Raw genomic sequence first — 22933 nt, 5'->3', positions numbered from 1 at the left:
CTAATCAGCATTTTAGCATTCTTACATGCTAATCTTAGATGGTAAAATTAGTAAACATTAGGGCTGGGTATTGTCAAGAACCTCACAATTCGATATCAATATTGATTCTTTGGGTTACGATTTGATTTCGATTCTATTCAAATTGATACAGTTGCTTCAATATTGATTCAGTTATGTATGTTGATGTCAGAAATACCCAGATAATTCATTAGAATACCTTCTGATATGTGTTCAATAAAGTGTGCATGATTTGTATTGATTTAGAACAAACTGACACCAAAACGTATTTTACCATTACATTATATCATAACTAAAATACATTTAAAGTACAGAAAAGTGCACATTTTTGCATGAGCCGAAATTAACAAAAGTAATAAACATTTATGCAGGATTTGTCAGTGTGCATTTGTGTGTGATCCACAGCTTTAGCGTTAGCAGGTTGAAAAACATCTGCGTGTTGTCGGCTTAAATGGTTACGTAGGTTTGTCGTATCAACTTTGTGTATCCAAACGTCAGCTGTTAATGTTGACACTGCTGATTTTAACACACTGCTTCCTCACACCACTGTCGCCATTTTAATGAATAAACAACAGACGTTTTTTAGGGGTCAAGCGGGGCCTCTGAATAACGTCAATCACACTCCGGCGACACTCACACTGCCCCCACGGGAGTGGGGCATCATTACAACTGAAATAATCAATATCAGGATTTTATGAATCAATACTGAATTGGCAAAAAACATATTGCAATGCACTGATGAATCGATTTTTTTACCCAGCCCTAATAAACATTATGCCTCTTAGTATGCCCAGCCCAGCATGTTAGCATGGTTATGTTGCGATTTAGCAGAGACCTAGAATAAGCAATACTAAGTATTTATTGGCTACTTGGGAGCAGCAAAAACAAGTTGTGAACACAAAATTGACAGAACATCACCTTTTAATTTGACACAACAAACTTGCTAACCAATGATTAGTCATTTATTCATATAGTTAAGGAGCAACATCATCCATTTGGTGTCATGTTTCTGTACACCTGACAAACATAAGTCTAATATTCACTTACTCACAGTTCTGTTTTGGTCAACTTTTAAGGGAAATATTTGGCTTTTTAGCTGCTAAATGCTACACTATGCCAATAGTCCTTTAGTGTGTCTGCTGTTTGGTGCTGAGCAGGCAGCGTACACTGGAGTTTTTAGAGCATTTTTGCTCTTAACAGCTGCCTGCTGCGACTGAAAATGTGAAAATTAACCGACACATTGAAGTTGTGGTGTGGACAGCTGAACAATGAGCTGACGCACACTGTAAAACTTGCTAAAATTGAGGGGAGCTGCAAATGTTGGCGATAATTCTCTGTAGTTTCATCACTACAACTGATCACTTTCATTTTCACATTCCAATTTTTTTTTTAATTAAAAAAATTAAAGCCACTTTAAAGCACTGCTGTCCTACAGCTTTAAATAACTGTTATTATACGAAGCTGAAAACAGAAGAATGGCACCTATTTATTCCAACGGAGTTGCTCACCTGGTATATACACCAAAAATGTTTTTAACTTCAGGGTTTACCCATTCTGCTCATAAACTGTACTTTGTCATGATGTGACCAAATTTTTAAATCACTTTTCTCAGCTTGAGGAATGTTTGAAAAATATAAAATGTCCATGGATCAAAAATTCATAGACTTTATTTAGTCATAATGTACTTTATAGTGTCCTGTCACAATTTTTTAATTTCTTTTGTAATGGTGGTCTATGGGGATATGCTTTTGGGCCGCAGGAGATTTTAGTGCCGTAATAACGCGAGTGGCTGCTAGGAAAAATTGGCTGCAAGGCTGAACTGCTTTCCTGGAGGCCTGTTTTGGCCCGTGTTTGGGTAAATCATGTATACTAGAGTATATGTAATGTGTCAGAGTCTCAAAGGACAACATTTAGAGGGAAATTGGCTGATTTTTAGGTTCACATCCAAAATTTAATCATTTTGGTTTATATGAGTCAATTTTCCACAGCTACACTTTTGCCTCCTTAAGACAAGTTACTTAAATCATATGTGGCAACTTAATGCTGGCTTAAGTGGACTGTACTCGCTGGACCACATCTCTTCCATTGTTTCTCAGTCAAGCCCCGCCTCTCGCTCTACCCAACACAACAATGTAACTGCTATGATATCTGGTCTGAGCTTCTGTATCAGTATCCCTCACCTCCCAAAATTAAGAATGCAATTACAGTGGCACAAAAGGAGGCGATGGCTCGTTCTCCTTTGCGCAGCTTTATGATAATTAAGCGACAGGAGGTCAAAGGCAGTATGTGTAAAAGTAATCATCGAGTCACACTTTATGAATTTTAAGTGACCAGATAAAAGGTGTGGTTTGGGGAGTGTTAACACTGAGGGGAGAAGAAAAAAAAATCTGCTCTTCTAAAATGGCAAAGAGGAAATCTAGCGGAGGGATTTCAAACATTTTGCCATTTTCAGGGGGACGTCTGTTTGCAGAAGATACGGGGAAGTTCACGACCGGGTCGGAGCATCGGTATGAGGCTGGTATTCATGTTGAAAGAGCCTTGTGTTGCCATTTCCATCCATGACGAGTATTCGTGGGGGTGGTGGGGTATACTGATGAGCCACCCGCTTTCCTGATTTGCAACACACGCCAGCTCAGTCTGCCCACAATTTACACTGCTGTCTTTGTTCCTGAATTATGTCTCAAACTGCTACCCAAGAAAATAATAATGGCAATTGCTGTTGGTGTAGTGTGTCTGGATTGATAAAGTCAACTGAAATGATTTGCTTAAAGTCAAAATGGTGAAATAATGAGTGAATATTTGGGCCCGTGGCAGAAATAATATAGTTTATTCATAATTAATTTCATTTTACTGAATCACAGTGTGTTACACTCTCCTGGAGGGAACAGTATCTGGCACTAAAGTAAGGCATCATCATGTTAGGAAAGAAACTGAGGCTGGTAATTCTTAACAGTAAATGGGAGAATATGGATATGCTTCTATCTATAGGAGTACCAAAAGTGTTGTTCTAAGGTTTTGTGAAAAACTCCCCAAGAACCACATTTTGCACTTAAGCACAATTGACAGCGCTAATCTATTACTTGTGTGTTTAGACTGCTATGCTACTACTGTGAAGATTCCCAGGAAGGACTGACAATATGATCGCAAAAAACACTGGCATATGTGTTCAGTTTGAACACAATTTTAATGTTGTGTGAACACATTTGCATTATCTGACCACAATGACCTACAAACAACATCTGCAAGTGTGAAAACATGCAGACATGCAGTCTTTCGTAAGTACAAGTAGTGTTCCCATTCTGTGCCCCCTCTATAAATCCCTCAGCAGCAGTTTTAAGAGTTTGAGTCGAATGAATCTGTCGATGCAGTCAGAGCTGACCAGATTGATGGATGACAGGAGCAACTGCTACAGAGGCAGTGAATGCAGACTTTAAGACCCAGTGCAATGAGCAGTTAAGTTTCGCATTCACTGTGTCACTGTGTTCTGCTGCTCCATCTGTGCCCAGAGTACGCTCTGTACTCCAAGAGTGTGGCGCAGCGCACAACTTAACAATAGCTGTCCTAATGAATGAGTCAAGTTCCAAAAATGGAAAATGTATTCATGGCAGCAGAGTTTTGACTGCGTCAAGTCACCACAAAGAAATGACTGTGTGAGAAACCCTGAGGCATCAATATGCCAACAAGTCAAAAACACAATTGAAGTTAATGCATACACACCAACAAACAGTGTGAAAAACACTATACAATAGTGAAACCAAGTTACAGTCAAAATAGCTTGGGAGCTGAAAATTTCAGGTAAGTTAAGTGAACATCACTAATATTTTAAAAATCAGTCTTTAAACAGTCACATAACAAACTACGGAAGATAGCAAGCAGGCTACTCACTCATCATTTAAGTGTTTATGTCCCACAGCACAGTTGTTTGTTACAAGGTTTGTTTATATGACTTAACAGAAGCAATGTAATGGATTCAGTGTGGACAGGGGGCTCCAATGCTATGCAAAGGCTACACAAGGCTAAGGGATAGTCAGGCGCGAGTTTTGTGTTGGGACACAGTGTCACAGTGGTCCACTCAGGAGCAGCTGCAAAGTCAAGTGGGACACCTAATAAAATCTGGTATGCCAGTCCAGTGTTTTGCTTACTATCAAACTGATCTGAAAATGTTTGCACTGAGCCAACCCTAGCATAGTGCAGCAAAGGCTAACATCAGCTAAACAGTGGTGACCAGATAGTGGACATTGGGCACTACATCTTTACGTTCAAGCAGCTACCTGTCTGTCTGTCTGCAAAGCCAACAGAAAATAAAATAAAAAGAAAAACATTTACATCACAAAGTACTCAAATTTCACAACCTCTCAATGGATAATGCTTTGAAATGTGGCACTTAAGCTCAGAGAGTGACAGACTCAAGAGAAATGTTTCTTGTATTATATATTTTCTTTAGTTACCAGGTATTTGGGTGTTGGACTATTGTAAGCAAAATTGACCAAAACCAATGTCCATATTTGGATAACTGTGGATCTGTTTCTTCTTTGTTCACCAGTGTCTTAAAAAAATATATAATATGAGCGGAACTGGTTTTCTACACATTGTGAGCAAAAAAAACATGTTCTCAGAGTTACTGAGCACAAATGAGCTTCATCATAATTAGATGAGAAAATGAAAAAAAAGGCTATAACTGGAGTTAAACAATTACTGTAGAGCATAATTTTTCTAACAGCACCATAATGCTTTGGTAGCAAAGACTTCTGGCTGTCTGCCTACAGATACAAATTTCTCTTATAACCTTTGCAAGTTTAATGTCTACCTTGGGTTGCTTTGCATTGCCACCAGCAATTTTAGTATGCAAGCAGGAAAAAAGAGCAAAGTCCAACTAATTTGTTACTCTGCTTAGATTTACATTCCCTGGCCCTGGGAACAGCCGCTCGCCTGCTCCGGCCCATTTGTTCAGCACTTAATAAATTGCATAGCAGGTTCAGAGAGGTGATATGATTGATCACTAGATACGGAGCTCCCTAGCAGCAATATTTGTCTGAGGACGCAGGGAGAATTAGCAATAACTATGTATTTGGGAATTTGACTTTCACAGATGGCATAACTAGGGCGATGAAAGTGCTTTTATTAAATGCAATGAGGCTCTGCTGTGTTTTAGTAAAATAGTTTTAGAAGAGCAAGGAGAAACAGAGCACAGACGAAGTAGCGCTTAATCATCAAATGCAGTAAAATGAATGAGTTTTTTTACCAATAACATTTACTTTGGCGTTTATGATCACATTTATACTATCCTGTGTTTTGTTTTTTGTTTTTTTTTTTATCAAACAGATTACATTCAGGCCTTGTTCACTGACTGTTTAATGAACATCTCCAACTCAGTGTGCTAGTAATACCAGGGATAAATGAATTTCACCTTAGTCATTCAAATGAAGGGCTCAGTAATCAGGGTAATTGCAGATAATAACCCCGGCCTACACTGTAGGGCCTAGGGTTTTCAGCCTGCCCCTCCCCTTCACATCCCCCTGTTCTCACTGATGTCGCTATTAACAGAGAGGGGCTCTGAGGCATTCCCCACTGTTTGGCATGATTAAGACAGCCTCTGACTCTTAACATGCCACCCAGGGAGGCGTGTGGAGAGTCACAGGCTGTCTGTGCTATGAATTTTAACAGTATCAGCAAAGCAAAAAGGCAACAAAAGATATAAAAGGTATTTTAGAGATTGGAAGATGTTTGACAAGACATCATCATGGTGTTTAGTGTAGCAGCTCCAGTTTTTTTTTCATGTTGTACCCTCACAGTCCTGTCTAATGAACATCAAGTGCCACTTCATCTTAACCACTCATAATGTTTCAAACGTGTTCATTGGTGCAGATTTTAAACTGAATGGTATTCACGGTAATACTCCCATTATATGACAGTGGATATTATTGCAAGAGTTTCATTTCGTACAGTAATGGCAAAGCTTAGGTTGGTTTGGTGAGGTTTACAATCATACTGCTACCACTTGGAGTGGAAGAAGCCAAATATCAGCCATTAAATTGAGCTATTACAACCATTTATCCATCACTTTTAGCCAACTATTTCCCTTTTTTTAACTATAGACTGCATCATAAAGATGGACAACATGACAGCTTCCCAAAAATGACGCCAGAACATCTTGATTGCCCCCTGGTGGCTTGCTGCAGTATAGGTCTTAAACTCCACCCCCTCCATGTTATCAGATGGGATACGGGCCAAACTAAATAGTCAAAGTACACATCAAATACAGTTTTCCAAAAAATGATTTCTTGTTACGGGCTGTACGTTTGCCACGTCTTTCAATGCCTGACAGCGCGAGGCAGTCATACAGTGCTGGTTATGGTTGCTTAGCAACCTCAGATACAAACAGCCTCCGTGCTTATGAAAGTCAACACAAAAGTACAACCCAGCGCCCGACGTTGCATTTTTCAGGCATTTAAAGACACAGCATGTGCACAGCCCCTACATGTTTGACAAATAAAATAAGCTCTCTATGTTAACCATATATCTATTATTTTTGGCCAACAGTTCAGACTTCACAACAGCATGTCGTGTTTTTCATATTAGTTGAGCTATCTTTCTAAGAGTTAGCAAACACAGAAGGATCCCCTGGGTGTCCCTGGTTAGGAATGACTAGTTTAATATTTTTTAAATATTCATTTTCTCTTGTGTGTTGCTGTAGTCTTATATTTAATGGCCATACAGTGTCTTTCCAACAAACCCTCCATCAGACAGCACCTCCCCAATCGCACAATCAGCTGTCTTTTCTTGTCATTTAAGACATCAACCCAGTGGTATTGATGATGATGATATTTGTCCTGCATCTCAAAGTTCACATCCCTGTCTCCTAATTGATGTTATTCTGCAGACAAGAATATTGATGGTGCAGCTCAGCCGGATTGGCAGCTGCATGAATCGTTATTAGCCAGGTGGTTGGACACCCCGGTGGGCTGGGAGGAAGTTCAATAGGCTGCCTCTGATACAGCGTTATGCTGCTGGGCCCCTGGGGAGGTGATCACGGCTCAGACAAGAGATAATTAACCATCTGAGGCTGGCAGCCCACAGGCCAGCGGCCAGGTGAGGAGGTGAGAGGGATAAAACCACAGGACAACACAGAAAGGAAAGCAACCCTCTGGTGTACTAACACCATGCAGGCAGTTGGTGGACGTCAGGATGGAAAGAGAGACCGACTGTATATCAGACAGTATATTATGGGATGAAACTGTAATAGGCCTGTGGGGAAACTGAGCTGTTGCAGCAGCAAATAAAGACTGTGCGCTAAATATACACAGTAACAATTTTAACAACAAATAGTAACAGGATGTGAGTAAATGTAACTGCCAATGTCATTACTAGAGCGAAAGAACAATATTATGAATGAAACCATGAGAAAAATCAGGTACTGATTATGAAAGCGTAAGCAAAACAGCTGTCCTAGCAGTAAATACAACAACACACATATTTTGCACAATGAAACTCTAAGAGCAGTTAGATATAAATATCTATTTTAGAGATATAAAGCTACAAAATGAGAGGTATATTATAGGGCTGGGACAATATGTTTATCTCTCAATTCAATACTATCACAATACTGTGGAGTGTATTAGATATGCACCCCAATTCAACGAGTATTGTGATTAGATATGACAATTTATTGCTTTTTTTTAACACTAGACCATCAGAAAAAGTATATATAACGTGGTCAGCTCTGAGTGACACATGCTACGACAAGAAGAGCAGAGGAGAAATAGCATCACATACAGGTCCAGGTGGAGAAAAACAACTCATTCATTTATAGACTACATATGTATAGTTATATATTGAAGACTATGGTTTTTGTATATGCCGTTTAATTGTGTAATTCTTGAATGATTTTATTTTGGTGAAATATTTACATTTTATACAGGCTGTCATTCTGAGTTACTGCTGCTGTTTTCAAACTAAAGAACTGAGAGATAATTTTTGTTAAATTTTTACTGAGTAGCTGAAGGCGAACTACATTGATGTTAACAATTGTGACTATAACACTTCATTTGTTACAATTGTATGTTCTTGAATTTGATTTTAAATAATACTTTGGTCACATTGTCAGGAATATCGTTATCAAAAAAATGATCTGTTAGTCGTTAAAAGAAACATTTACTACATCTAAGTGAATCCATCCCCCCAACCCCTAGTACATAAGAGTAAAAATCTAGGACGCATCACTAAAATGATTTGTTTATTAGTTAACAAAAACTAAATGTGTAGTGTAGTTATTTCACTGTCACAGTGCCACTTTTACTCATGTAAATTAAATGACATCTTTTTCAATCACTACAAATAATTCAGATTTAAATCAAACAGATTAAAATAATACATGTATAAAATATGTTTGAATTTACATTCAGAATTTGGATAGAAGTTGCCCAGGTACACAGATTTAAAAAAAAAAATGCTACATTTCTGTTAATGTGACCTAAAGTTGATGTTAACCTCCAGCATTATAAACTAGTGTGCCAGTAAGTATGTTTTTCAAGTAACAAACCTAAGCATATGCACTGATGTACTGTAAATTCCTTAGGACTGCAAAACCTTCCCACACACCTAATTAGCCTGCCACTAACTGTGTCTTAAATATCATGTCTACAACATAACTTATCATATAGCTCTGATGTTTCCACTGTATTTTTCTATTAAAATTCCATCTACTTCCACAAGCGAACAACTTCTCAGAATCCAGATGACAGGTAATTATTAACCTGCTGTACTCCATACTGATACCCTAAACCTGCATGCTATTATTGGAGAAATGAAAAAAAATCTCATCTTTTCCTCATCTATACGACGACTGGTCCCTTTGAACATTCTGGTCAAGGCGCCGACTGCAGCATCTGCGTAAAGATGAAAGACCTCCGAGTACCCTGCTTAGCACAGGTGTCATACTGTACCACCGTCGATTAACATAAACACTCAGGATATACTGTAGCTCTGGGACTCAATTTGTCCTGTTTTTACCGGAGATTGTCAAAACCTCGCTAATCCCAACTTAACATAACGGCTCCTTTTTAATCGCATTTGTCAGGGAAGTGAGACGAAGATCATCAGACCGACTCATCACAACAGCTGTCACATTTTCCACTACTTCTGCCAATTTGAGCCCTTTCAAAACAAGTCTTGGAACAGCTTTTGCAGAGTGTAATCCATACAGCTTCTGATCAAATGTGCACACACACACACACACACACACACACACACACACACACACACACACACACACACACACACACACACACACACACACACACACAAAGCGCTGAGTCTAATAAACCCCACACACCTTCTGCCTGTGCCCCAAGGCTAGCAGTGGAAGGTAAACTGAACAGCGGCTCGGGTGAAGCAATGTGATGGAGCAGACTATTGTTGTGGACATAGGATTAAACACCATGTTCATTTTGTGCTCAACACGGATATTGACTTTCTGTTGTCCTATAGTCAGTTCATCCCCTCTCCACACTGTTGAGATGGAGGCTCAGGGCTTTAAGCATTACAGTGACACTAATGTAGAAGTGAGCCGGTGCAGGATCTCTGCCACCTTTCAAACTGCATCCAGTCGAATTACTTAAGTCTCCAATCGCTCCTATTCATATTCATTAGCCACATTATTGTAGTTAAAAGGCTCCTGGATGACAGCAAGAATGCCATCATCCTTCACCCTCAGTCGTGTATTGTTAAACTGGTAATGTTTAATCAATAAATGGAAATGTCTATTATTCTGATTCTCATCCATCTTAAGGGAAAAAAGCATTTCAGGTATTTGTGTATTCATTGAGGTCCTAGAGGGCAGTACCATTTTTATTTTTGAGGGGTGAAAATATTTAATTATCTGCACCTGATAAATATTAGTGCTATCTTAGTCAATTAGTCAACAGGAATGAATCAAACACCTTTTCAACAAACAGTGTGTAAAGAATGCTGAACATTTGCTTTTCAAATGTATCAACTCCTTAATTTTCTCTGCTGACAAAACCTGCATTTTGAAGACATAATTCTTGGCCATGTAGAACTTCTAATGGGTTTTTGCAAACACAAATTGGCAATAATTGTTAGTTGCAGCCCTCTTACACAACAGTACAAATAGCCACTGCATGTCTAAGTGCTGATGTATATTTGTGTTGCAAAAAAAACCAAAACAAAACCCAAATGCTCCCAGTCCCTGTCATCCTTGTGATATCTTTTGTTTTAATTGTCAAGCAACACTGATATGATTTATATAATTCATGCAACTGATTTATATAATTTCTTTCCTTGTTTTGATCTTTGTTGCAGGAAGGTTTGCAGAAGATAGATAGCCTGCCCAGCTAGAACAAAATCAAGTTGAGGTTTAGTCAATCAGCAGAGCCAGTGACAAAACTCCAGAAGTGACCATTCTGTGCCAGCGTAGTTATGCGGATGACTTAATTTCCCAGCTATGTCACTATAATATTGTCCTTATTATTGTTTTTGTTTTGTTGTAGCTGACAAAATGTGACTTACAATGTCGTAATGAAGCAACATCGCTCTTTTTTTGCTGATTTATGTGTCAATGACTTAATATTCGAATCATGTGTTTTTATTCAAGCTCACTCCTACACTGTAAAAAGAAAGTAGTTGTTTCAGTGGAAAAGAGTTAAGTGTCCATGCTGCCTTAGAATCTTAAGTAGACTAAATTTGAGAAGACAAGTTGAGGTAAATTTGAAATGATTCAATACACATGAGCTTTTCCAGTCAAATAAACTTCATCTATATTCAGTTGTACTTAAATCTTTTAGTGTACTGAGCAATTTTAAGTAGAGCTGAACTGAGATTAAACTAGAGGATTTAAGTAAAACAGTATTAAGATTAAGTTACATAAACTAAAGGATTTAGTTAAAACAAATAGTCTTCTCAAACTGAATCATCTTAAAATTTTACTGTCAGGATGTAAAAGAAATAAAATATAAAAACATGCATATGCCATTTCCCGCATATAAATAAGGATTTCTAAAAACAGAAAGTAAAATGTGAGTCTTTTAATCACAGACACTTTACATCATACCTACACAGGACTTTGAGCTCTGGTGGTGGAAAGCAGGCTTTTACACAGAGGCACTGGTTATCATAGAGTGAGATTTGTATTTATTTATTTATTTAGTTATTTATTTATTTTATCTAGACGGTGTTGTAAATATCTGATCCCTAATGCGGTATCTTTAAAGGCTTTTTGTTTTTCTAACCAGCAGAGACCTGAGCGTCATGTTTGCATGAACCCACCGCAGAGAGCAGCAGCGTTTCGGGTCGGAGTGAGCAACACCTGCTACTTGGCCCTCTCCAGCTCCGGCCAGTGGGACTTGATTAATCATACCGTGACAGCCCCTCCACCAAGATACCAAATTTAATTATGAAAGCAATAAATAACCTTTTCTAGGACTGTATAGATCATCTGCTGCTCAGGATCCACAACTGGTGAATTATCTTCCCTCAGGGAGCATCCCATCTTTGGGAGTGGGGTGATAGATTACCAGCACGAGGCTTCTGAGGCTGAAATATTTATTTACACCCATAGTAAAATGCTCTCATTATTAATGCTCTGCATCTTCATGTGGAATTATGATCACTCTGATTTTATTCCCAGTTTTTTAACGAGTAAACAAGAGCTGGGTGCTTGATGGTGTTTGGCTAAACTTTTGAAACGCAGTAAACATATTTGTTTATATATAATAAGATTATGTCAGTCTGAGAAGATGCATTTACTTGCTGTTGTAGCTATAAACAAATTGCCATCTGATTTATTTTAACAATTTTCTTTTCATTTTGCCATCTGTGGTTTTGGAAATTATGATGTACTGCATGGACTGTATTTTATCACCCACACACATTTTACTCTTTTACACTTAAGTAAATTCAAATTATTTATAGAACCTTTAGAGATGATGAGTCTCTTACTTAACTTTTCTCAACATACTGTTTGAGTTATAAAGGCCTTGTCATTGTTTTATCATACTCTGAGTCTTTTTACCCATTTTCTGCCTCTTTCTGTGTTCTCAAGGATGACAACGGCTGTTTGTGGTGTGCATACACAGATCGTTCCTGGCAGTCTGAAGGTTACAAACAGCAGTAGAGGCAAAGTGAATTTACTCTGGATACTTCAGAGCGTCAAGATATATCAGTGAGGATCACAAGTGAAGGGAGGACGGGAGGGGAAGGAGGAAGAAAAAAATCAAATAAATTCAGAGGCAGACTGGCAGACATTATGTCCATTTGTCACCTCGCGCCGCGCGCAGAATAAAAGGCCTGTATGAATGGAGTCTATTATAGGAAGAGAGAGCCGCTAAGCTGCTTGCCACTGTTGATTTCTTGCAGCAGTCGATAAATTGAGCAAGGCCTAAGCAGGCCGTGTATGTTCCGTTAAACAGCGAGTGCCGCTTGGCGTGTCGCACTTTTCACCAACGCTCGAGCGGTTTCTCATGATTGCTATTCTCTGTATTGATTTGCTGTATTCATGTGCTCGCCATGCAGAAAATGCAGAGGAGACAGATGCTGTCTTTTTGGGAGACATAATGGTGCTAAGAATACCTCTGGTGATACAGTCCTGCACATTAAACCAACATTAGCACCGCGGGTTGCAGCAGACATCGAATTCCTGTTACACAGACATTTACAGATGCACGCTGAGCTCTGAAGGTCTGATAGTGACAAAATACCACGCCTTATATCTGCTTCATTTAAATGCTGCAACTTTAGATGATCAAATCATTTCACATTATGTAAATGCTGCTTCATTACACAATCGCTACACTTGGGTAAGAGCTAAGCACAATCTAAAAGTATAATGAGAAATTTGTGTCATATGTCAGATTTCAAAGCTTTCATGTGCGCCTTTCGCAGTGTGTTTGTTTGTAATCAGCATGATGGGAAATCTGAGCATCTCATCATAACACACAGCAGAGTACTGTGCTTTTTTAAACACTTAAAGTGTCTTTCAGGCTTTCACCATGTTCACACAAGTCTTTACTTTCAAATCATCATGTTATAGTTATTTTAAAGTTATCTAACAATGATCAAATCTAGAGCTACTGCAAAAAAAAAAAAACACATTATTGTAAAACTGTGCAACATACAAACCAGCTGTAGAGGGTGGCAAGCTACTGCCACTAACACTATGTTTATGTTTGTTTTCGTTTTTTTAATGGAAGAACTGCACATTTTCACTGCGCTACCAATGCCACAAGCTCGCAAGTGTCTTTTCTGCGCTGCGTGCTGCGCGCTGCACGTTCACCTTTTTTTTCTGGTCCTGAATAAGAAATGTTAAACTTTGGATAAAACGCTGCAACCGCTACTCATCTTCACTTTTTACTAAGCCATCCAATCACAGTGAAGAAGGGGCGGGACAAATATTACAAAGAGAAACTGTTCTTCTTCAAAATTCTTTGATTTTGTCTTTAAACCTGTGAATATTTTAAGGATTATTTACTCCTCTACAATAGTAAACTGGATATTTTGGGGATGTGGACAAAACAACACATTTGAGTACATCATCCTAGGCTTTAGAAAATTTTTCAGCATTTTCTGACATGTCAAAGACCAAACAGCTAATCGATTAATTAAAAAAAACTAAGCAGAAGAAAAGAATCTTAAATTGCAGCCGTAAGAGCTATTTTTACTTCTGTTGGTATTCTGTTTCATAGCAACCAGACTCAAATAAGCCTCTAACTTATAGCTGCCCCCCCCCACCCCCCAACTGTGCCTTACTGCCCTTCTGAGTCCTGCATTTAATAATCAACAAATATTCATTTTGCTTTAAAATTCAGTCATCTTTGTCATTTAAAAAAACAATAAAGCTTTTTTTTTACAAAGCACTAAAATCAGGATAAATTCATTAATAGGCAAAATGGGAGGCAATACCACATATGCTCTTGAGCCACCCTCAATCACTGCGGGGAAAATTTCTTCACCACAACAGCCCTAATATGACGAGTGGGCAGGCACTATGCTTTGTGAAACATTGACCATGTTTACATCAGTCTTCTCTTTTAAAATCAGCGTTTTATTTTAATTTTAAAGTTGATTGAGAATGATCACGTCTTGGATCTCATTTGAAGAAGCACTGGCTTCTTTTCACATGATTGGAAAGTGCTTTTGCATCAGCTCATCACAGAGCTAATTAGTTAAGGTATCAACCAACACAGACTGTCATTTGGCTCCACACAGATTTGTCACATTCACGCAAAACACAAAAACAAGTCCTATTACAGCCCAATGGCAACTGTCAGTACAACATAGCAAAAATACCTTAAAAAAAAACACTACAAGAACTAGAAAACATCCAACCTTTAGCCAGACGCCTACTCTGTAACTCCAAAACTTTATGTAAATACACTTTTACTAATGTGTGGTTTGTGTTGCATCTATTTCTGTGTATTAGATAAATCTACTGTGGCCTGGTTTAGTCACAGAAAGGTAGTTTATTAAGAGTAGGGTGTGAAAACAGAGTTTGCCTGTGGCGAGTCCGTCCTCTCATTACAGCTGCACTCTTATATCACAGCGATAGAACTGTGCCATAAGTGGCACAACAACATTTCTCCTACAGGTTCCATCAAGTGTCCCGTCTCTTAATTACCAATCTGTGATCTCTCCTCCATGTTTCTCCCTCCCACCAGACTGCGTGCCTCTTCCTCATTATTCACCCTCAATTATGTGAGGAGTTTGTCCTGCACTGCTTAATTACTTCATCCGGGAAGATGATAAGTTAATTTTGTGATTAACCCTCCGACACCTGAGCAGACAAGAATATCATGAGGCGATTATCATTTTAGTTTGTGTGCCCCCCCAGACTTGCTCTCTGACATTGGGACACTTATTTGCCACGGGTGAGTGAATGTCAAAAGACTCCACGCTCACGAAATTAAACACGGCGATTTTTTAAAAGCAAAAACATGTTGTAATGTTTATTCATAAGTCATTTAGGCCAGATAAGTAGTTGGACTCGACAATAAACAGCAATCCATTAAATCAGAACCTCTATTTGTGGCATAGAAATGAATTCTCCTCAGGGTCTTGGCAGCATTGTCATGTTAAGGAGATGGCAGGAAACAAGTTGCAGGTACGGTTTAATTAGTGCTGCGGTTCGCTGTTGGCTTCCCTTCATTTCTCCCTCTCCACTGTACCATCTCCTCTGATTACTGGCATTACAGCAAATTTGCAGTTGATAATCAGCCTCAGATTCCTGCTAAATTTCTCATTACGCTGCTGGAGATGTCACTTGGGTTTTGAGTTTGCATTAATAGGGTTTAATCTGCAAGAGTTTGCGTGTGTGTGTGTGTGTGTGTATCTGGGTGCGCATCCATGCTAACAAGACGCCTCGTACACATCACACATGTCAGGTACAATCTTGTAAGAATTCCCAGGAGGCCACTTGTTTAACAATTACCCTTCATACTTCATTATTTCATATTGGTGGAGAATGATTACATTCAACCCTTAGAGCATGGGGCTCGACAGCCCGGCAATAAGAAAAGTGCTCATTAAAGACACACCATACAAACTCGGTAACATAACTCCGCCGCCACGCTGCATTGCGTGTATTCTGACACTAAACTGCGGAGGCATACACTGCTAAAAAGATTTGAATCTTTTAAGCTTATGAATACCTAATTGTGAAATTTAATCACCACGGAAAATACAGCACTGAATCATTCAACCTTGCAGACCAAGTTCAAGGGCCCAGCATCAAAAGCTTTATTCAGATTTCTCAAATTTCTTAATTTCAATTTGGATCTGAAAACTCAAATCAAGTCAAAAGGTCTGTTTGCTAAAATGGGTCAAAACTCAAACACTAAATCAATCAGACCCCTGGCCCTTTGAAACGAGAACTCTGTTAATGGGGTCTTAAATATGCACTTGATGGCTACATGTACACATAATATGCTAAAAGAAAGTCTCAAGCCAAAAAAAATCAGCATCTTCGCCAGCTGACGATACTTGTAGGAGACAGAAACAAAGGAGCAGCATTTTTCTTGTATCACACATTAACTAGTTAGCTCTACACTACAGTGCAGCATGATAAGGAAAAATGTAAGGACAAAAGCACTATTATGAGAAAAAATAAAACCGTTAAAACTATTTCAACTGAGTACAACTCTTAGACTAAAAAATGTTTGGATTGGGGTCGACAGATTAACAGCCTGGCTGATTATCGGAGCTGATATTTGGCATTATGCTGACTGTCTGTATCCGCGTTTCATTTTAATGATCACCGATAAAATGAGATGTTAACATATACTGTATTTTGTTTACTCGCTATAATATTTGTCAACAGAACGAGACTTAAATACGTTATATCCTGGACAATATTCCACTTTTCAGTATGTGTATGTGATTTTCATTAAATGATGCATTTCTTGTGATTACAGTGCAAACAATTTTGAAGTTTTATGACTTCATTAATAAGCTAGCAAGTCATTCCTGTTGGGTTTAATAAGGTGTTTCATACTGAGCGTCGACATCCAGGCTGTAGAGGTTGGGCAGAAGCTATATATTGTTATGAAGATCTGTTTTTTGTTTGTTTAACTCCCAGTTCAGTCTCAGTCAAATCTATATAGCCATTATATGCATTTATAGACCAGACTGAAATGAAGAGATGATCTGTCGTGCTGATATTGTGCCAAGAATATCTTCAGCAAAATGCAATGAACAGTAACCTAGATATTAATGCCTAAACAAATGCGAAACTGCACCCATTAACTTTTTGTTCTTGATTAAACTGTGAAGCGTCACGCTGGGCGCTGCAGAAGTGACTTGTAATCAACTTCCAATCATTAATGGCCCCGTTATCTGCACCTGGCTCCTGAATAAACAAAAATCTCGTTGCCCCCCTCAATCACTTGAAAGTTATCCCACTGAGTGGCACTTCCAAACTCATCAGCGATACAACTGGCTGATTCTGGGACCCGAGAGGCAGAAAACTCCCTCTGAAGAAAGCTTGATCAGTTCCCTTTGGGCTAAACATTGCTATTCTTTGAGTCATGCTGTTCACTGAATCGTAATCACAGCTCAGCTCAATTGGACTCATTGTTGCCGGGCCTGCGCGCCCGTTTTGTCTGCTGATTGATTCATGTCATGTGAGAGCAAGATACTCAAAAAGACCTATCATCATTCATTTGTGCTGGGTTCTGTTTATAGGGCATTCTCTATTGATGATTACTATATCGAAAGATCTTTAATTAGTGGCTTTTGTGTGCAAGACAAATGAAAAACAAAAGGCGAGCACGGTGCAGTGGGATCAAAATGAGAAAACGCTTGATGAGTAAACATTTTAATTATGGTGTTAAATATAAAATGAAAGGTAACATTTCCAAACAAATTAGTCTAAAGGTCACTTTTGTTTGAAAGTGTTCAGATAGTGATTTTTTTCTCCTTGCTGTCCTGTCTGTTTACAGTTAATTGTGTGGAATCACTGCTGTAAATGTAAACAACATACTATACATCTAGTCAATTCTTATTTTCTTTATACATAATTATGATTGTTTGTGATTGTGTATACTCATTAAAAAATATTAATTTTGTAGCACTGGCATTTCAACAGCCAAGGCCTTGTAGAGGAAAGATTATTATTACATCAGAACTAAAAAAAAAAAAAAAAAAAAGAGCATGTGTGAAACATCTGTACACTCCTTATTCCATTTTTTTTGTACAGAGAATTTGCTGATTTTCTTTGTTTTATGTGAAAGTAAACTGAATATCTTTGGATTTTAAATGGATGCTCAGACAAAACACATCTAATGGCATGACATTGTGTCAGGCTTTTAGGAAATTGTAATGGGGAATTTTCCCCTTTTCTGGTAGTTTATAGACCAAATGATTAATTGGAGCCAATAGTGATATGAATGCACCCACACTAGGAGTTACAGGCTACAACAACGCTAAAATATATGTAGGGAGTGAGTTTTTTTTAAAAATATCTTGGCATGTTATGCATGTATTTTTTTCACGTTTGAATCCTGGTCACCTTTGCTTCAACTGTTTCGGAGATAAGCGCAACGCCCCATGAATCTCTGGTAGTGTTTTGCGGACTAAAAAACTTCACGTCACTTTCCATCAGCATGAGGATGAATAGATAATGACGGATAATGAAGTTTTCATTTTTGTGTGAACTATCCCTTTAAGGGTCACAGGGGGGCCGGAGCCTTACCCCAGCTCAAACTGGATAAGAGGCCTGACACGCTGCGGACAGGTCGTCAGACTATCACAGGGCTGACACATCGAGACAGATGCTCACATTCACACTTACAGCCAATCTAGAGTCTTTTAGACAGAATTAACCTGCATGTCTTTGGATTGTGGGAGGAAGCTGGAGAACCCAGAGACAACAAACACTGACACAGGGAGAACGTGCAAACTCAACACAGCGGGGCTCCAGCCGGCTGGTGGGTCTGAACCCACAATGCTGAGGGGACAGAACTACCAACTGCATCACCATGCCACCTACACTAACACACAACTGTTCATGTCTTGTTTTGTTTTGTTTTCTTTTGCAGGGGCCATTTTAATGGCAGTGCTCACCTCTGTTCCACCAAAACAAGTTCACCCTTGACACTATTTTGCAAGAGCACCTTTGGCTTAGTGCTGCCTAACACAATCCTGATCTTTTTTTTCCACCAAAGCAAAAGGATAATCAGAGATCTCAGACACACTGTGGAGATAAGTCTGGCCACACAAGATCACCAACACAGTATGTAAAATCTACTTTGCACCAAGCAAAAGACACAATTTCCCTGTTTAGAGCATCACGCCCCAGAACGACTACCTAAAATGAGAAGGGTCAATCCAAACCCAAAAATCCACATGATGCACCTGCACCAGTGTAGCATGTTAGCGAAGCTGCAGATATTCACTTACATGCATTAATAGCCTATTTAAGGATTTGAGCTGACAATCTCTGCTTTAGAAAACATTATGTAGCATTGTAAAAAGATGACCATCAGCATAGATTGTATGTTAGGTTGGCAATGAGGACAGTTAGAGCAGTTGTTTTAGTGTAACTCGTGTGAAAAGCAGTAGAGAAAGGTCACACACACACACACACACACACACACACACACACACACACACTGCTTTGAGTTGGAACATTCTGTGAGGATTAGCTGAATATGAGATGTGGAGAAAATGTGACTGTGGCTGCATAGCATGTTTTTGTTTAAGGCATTGACTTCCAAGTAAAGCCAATATTGCTGTACATAAAAATGCTCCCATCATGTTCACATCCCTAAGCAATATTCAATGCAAAAACTTCAGACTCTAGTTGATATTGACAGTGAAAAGCCTCCAGTTCAACAACATGGAGGGAAATGTCATAACCCAATTCAGCCATACCCTGATGCTCAAACATAACCACTCTTATTTCACCACTGACGCATGTAACGGCACACAAACGTAATAAACCATTAACGTAATACAAATCTGCAGCTTTTAATGTTGTAATCCTGAAAACGTAATACATTTCCCAGAAATGGCTGTGGCCTACTACAAATGTAATACTAAATTACCTTTAAATGGAATAGCTGTTACAAATGCATGAATTTAATATATTTGTGGGAAGGTGAAAATCTTCAGCTTTCAAAATTGTTATAACTTCCCACAAAATGATCTTTGTTGTCATTGTTGTTTGTTATTTACTTTTATTTTTTTTTTTTTGTCCTGCTCTGCCCAAACCTGTGATATTTTTTAATGAGCTGACTGGAAGCCCTTGGCAGGTATATAAGAAAACAGCAAAAAACAACATTAACCACAAAGATCATTTTTCATTTTCATATTACGTTTGTGGGAAGTTATCACAATTTTGAAAGCTGAAGATTTTCACCTTCTCACAAATGTAACAAATCTCCTAATGTCTATTACATTTGCAGGAAACTACGTATTAAGTTTGTAGCATGCAACTGCTATTACATTTGGGTGAAATGTATTACATTTGTGGGATTGCAACATTAAATGCTGCAGATTTGTATTATGTTTGTGATTTATTACCTCTGTGGGGCTGTTATGGCGTTGTTCTAGACACATAAACCTGGCTAAAAACAACACACGGAAGCAATTCAATAGCCTAGCAGTGCAAAATAGCTAACCAGAGCAAAGAGCGGTAATATAACCATCAAAAGCATTAGCAGTCTCGTGGTTGAAAACAATGACACCCACAAGCCATTAACAAGCACACATACGCACTTTAGTACGAGTAGAAAAAAGTTAGCCTACCTGGTGAGGTGAAAAAGTTTCTCAGGTATCCCGGGGGCTGAATATACGCCATGAAAGTCCGTCCAAAGTATCCACGGAGTGTCCCGCGGAGTGTGCCCCGCGCGGGGCTGCAGAGTCGCGGTCACAGATGTTTCACCATCTTCAGTAACCCGTCAGGTTGACGTCGTTAGCGTTTCCCCGAGCTAAAGATAAAACAAACGTGTTAGCAAACGCTTGCATATTTTACACGTTTAAAACGTAGTAACATTATTATTCATTTGGAATTGAGGTTGGCTACCTGTTAATTTAGGTCAAGTCTACTTTCAGCTCGGTCTACTCCGACTCCTTGGTGAAATATCTGGTATTTTAGCAGCGACATGCTCTATTACGTTTATCAGCTAACGCTACTCGCTAACTTCGTCTGCCGTCTGGTGTTTGTTTTGACCGCAGACTGCGCTCTATGTTTTCCTGTTACTGACTCACAGCTGAGTCAGCGCCCCCTGGTGGGTGGAGGTAGTGCCGAAGTGACATTGTTCATTATAAAAATCTCCCCAACCCAAACTATGGAAATAGACAGTTTTAAAAGAAATGTAAAAAAATATATATATAATTAAAAGCAAGCACTGTTTATTGTTAATTGTTTATGTAGCACTTTCGTGTTTTTACATATTTCCCTATTTTGTGGCCCCTGTTTAGATAAACCCACTTTTTTGGGTGTTCTTGGGGACTGTTCTTTATTTATCAGAGGAGGAGTGTGGCTGGGGTGCGACTTCCTTTTTTGTTTGTTAAGTTGTTTTTGGGTTTTTTTTATCTTGTTCCTCTCCAGTGTTACAAATACTTGTCATTGTGCCTCCCTGAGTGACAGGGGGAAAATGCAAGAACTGATGGAAATCCAATGATAATTTCTGTTTTGACAGTTTACGGCTATGATAATGTAATTTGGACAATTGTTAAAGAGAACATGCATACATGCATTTCAAGCCCACAAGCTGATTTGGGGATTTAGTTGGTATTTAAATTAATTTAACATATTTAAACTTTTTAAAGTCCAACGTCCCTCTCGTGAAAGCCAAATTGAAAACACAAGTCTCCCCCCAGTGCTTAAAGATTTTATTTGACATGAATTCCCCATTTTGCACCATCACCTCCCACTATAAAATAACATTACACACATCTAAAATGTGTTAAATTATAACTAATTATAACTGTAAACTGTAAATCCTTACTCATACAGCCATGGAATCTTTTTGGGACAGGCCTCACTTCCGTTTCTCACTAAGTCACCTCTGGGACTATCATTGATCCCTATTTGACCCTCTGTTTACCCCCTCCTGTTCAACCTCATTTCATTGCAACTTCAACTCCAAGCAGCAGGTTTAAGTCTCAACTCCAAATGAACTCAAAAATTTGACAAAATTTGCCCAACTATAGTGACTCCGACTGCCATTGACTCTATATTCGTAGTAAGCTTAAAATCTAGTAGATTTTCCTTGAATACTGAAATGGCTTGATCAGTGGCGAAAACATCACGCATAAACAGCCCCCATTGTGTCCAAGCGTACAGACCGCATCTGACTGAGGTTGCTGTTTTTCATCCTGTCTATTATATAAACTGATTTGGCCAGAGACCTTCGCCTTGCTGGGAGCCAAACGTGATGTGATGTGGGCTGACACATCATGACGTCCCTCCCCCTCGCTGACTCCAGGCGCTCTGGTGGAGTCTGGTGCTCCACCTCACAGCCTGCAGTTACCCAAATATCACCTCACTGTTTTTTGACAGCAGGAAGAACAGCATGAGATGTGAAACACAGAAACACAATCGTCTGCTGGAGTCATATTAAGAGAACTCCACCTCAGCGTGTTATGGAAAGATAAAGCTGTGTTTTGAAGGGTGAAGATAAGAAAAAAATATTACATGGTGTCATACATGTGCTCAAAGAAAATTGTGTTAGCTCTCGCAGGAACAAATATATTTCTGTGTCAACTTGTATAGATCTTTTACTCATCCAAAATATCTAACAGCATGAAAGATGTGTGTGAAGCACCGTTTCAACATTTCAACTCTAGGTGAACTACTCAAAATATTTTTTTTCCCTGAGAAAAAGTAGGATATCACAAACGATGGAACTCCAACGGAGCCAAGTGAGTTCAAGAGTAGTCAGAAATCACGATATTCTGTGTTCACTGCGACAAGAAAGCCATTAAGATCAGAGAATTTTAGTTTCAAATAGTTTTCTATACTTTTGGATAATTAATATATTGTAACAAAAAAGATTTCTCCATTATTTCTTGTAAAAGTCAAAGTATAATTGTCATAAAACCTGTACACCTTTATACAGTAAACTCTACAGCAGTTGCATTTTTTACTTATCAAAATGTTATTGTGTGGCATCAAACAGGGTGCTTTACAGATAAGGACATACCACAGAGACTTAAGCAGTGTGAGGTAACCCAAAATTTCTGCCTCCACGTCTCACACTGTGCTGCGCCCTGGAAGTATGGCGGCCTTAACCAAAGGCAGACACATATATAAATAAATAAGTTGGTAGGAGATGTGCTCTTGAAGCTGTATTACTGGGCTGACGGCTTAAGCTTAGGGAGAGGGAATGAGGGACAAATTTAGCAGCAGATCTTAGAATAACTAGGTGGGGATAAAGCTTATAAAAAGTGCAAATGGCTG

The 22933-nt window shown here is 38.8% G+C and overlaps 1 protein-coding gene across 1 annotated transcript in view; it reads right to left on the bottom strand.

Moving 5' to 3' along the window:
* adarb2 (adenosine deaminase RNA specific B2 (inactive)) overlaps nt 1–20692 on the bottom strand; it is a 275901-nt gene extending 255209 nt beyond the window's left edge. Inside the window, exons 1-2 of the mRNA XM_088072151.1 lie at nt 20552–20692; nt 20275–20456 (exon numbers count right to left, since the gene is read on the bottom strand). Coding sequence (XP_087928277.1) covers nt 20275–20326 — 52 coding nt within the window. The 5' untranslated portion in view covers nt 20327–20456; nt 20552–20692. The remainder of the gene's footprint in view (nt 1–20274; nt 20457–20551) is intronic.
* Between the last annotated feature and the right edge of the window lie 2241 nt (nt 20693–22933).

Source organism: Plectropomus leopardus, chromosome 21 (assembly GCF_026936395.1).
Source record: "Plectropomus leopardus strain MGB_pleo_1.0 chromosome 21, ASM2693639v1, whole genome shotgun sequence".
NCBI classification, from domain to species: domain Eukaryota; kingdom Metazoa; phylum Chordata; class Actinopteri; order Perciformes; family Serranidae; genus Plectropomus; species Plectropomus leopardus.
This window is presented reverse-complemented; position numbering and strand designations above follow the sequence as displayed.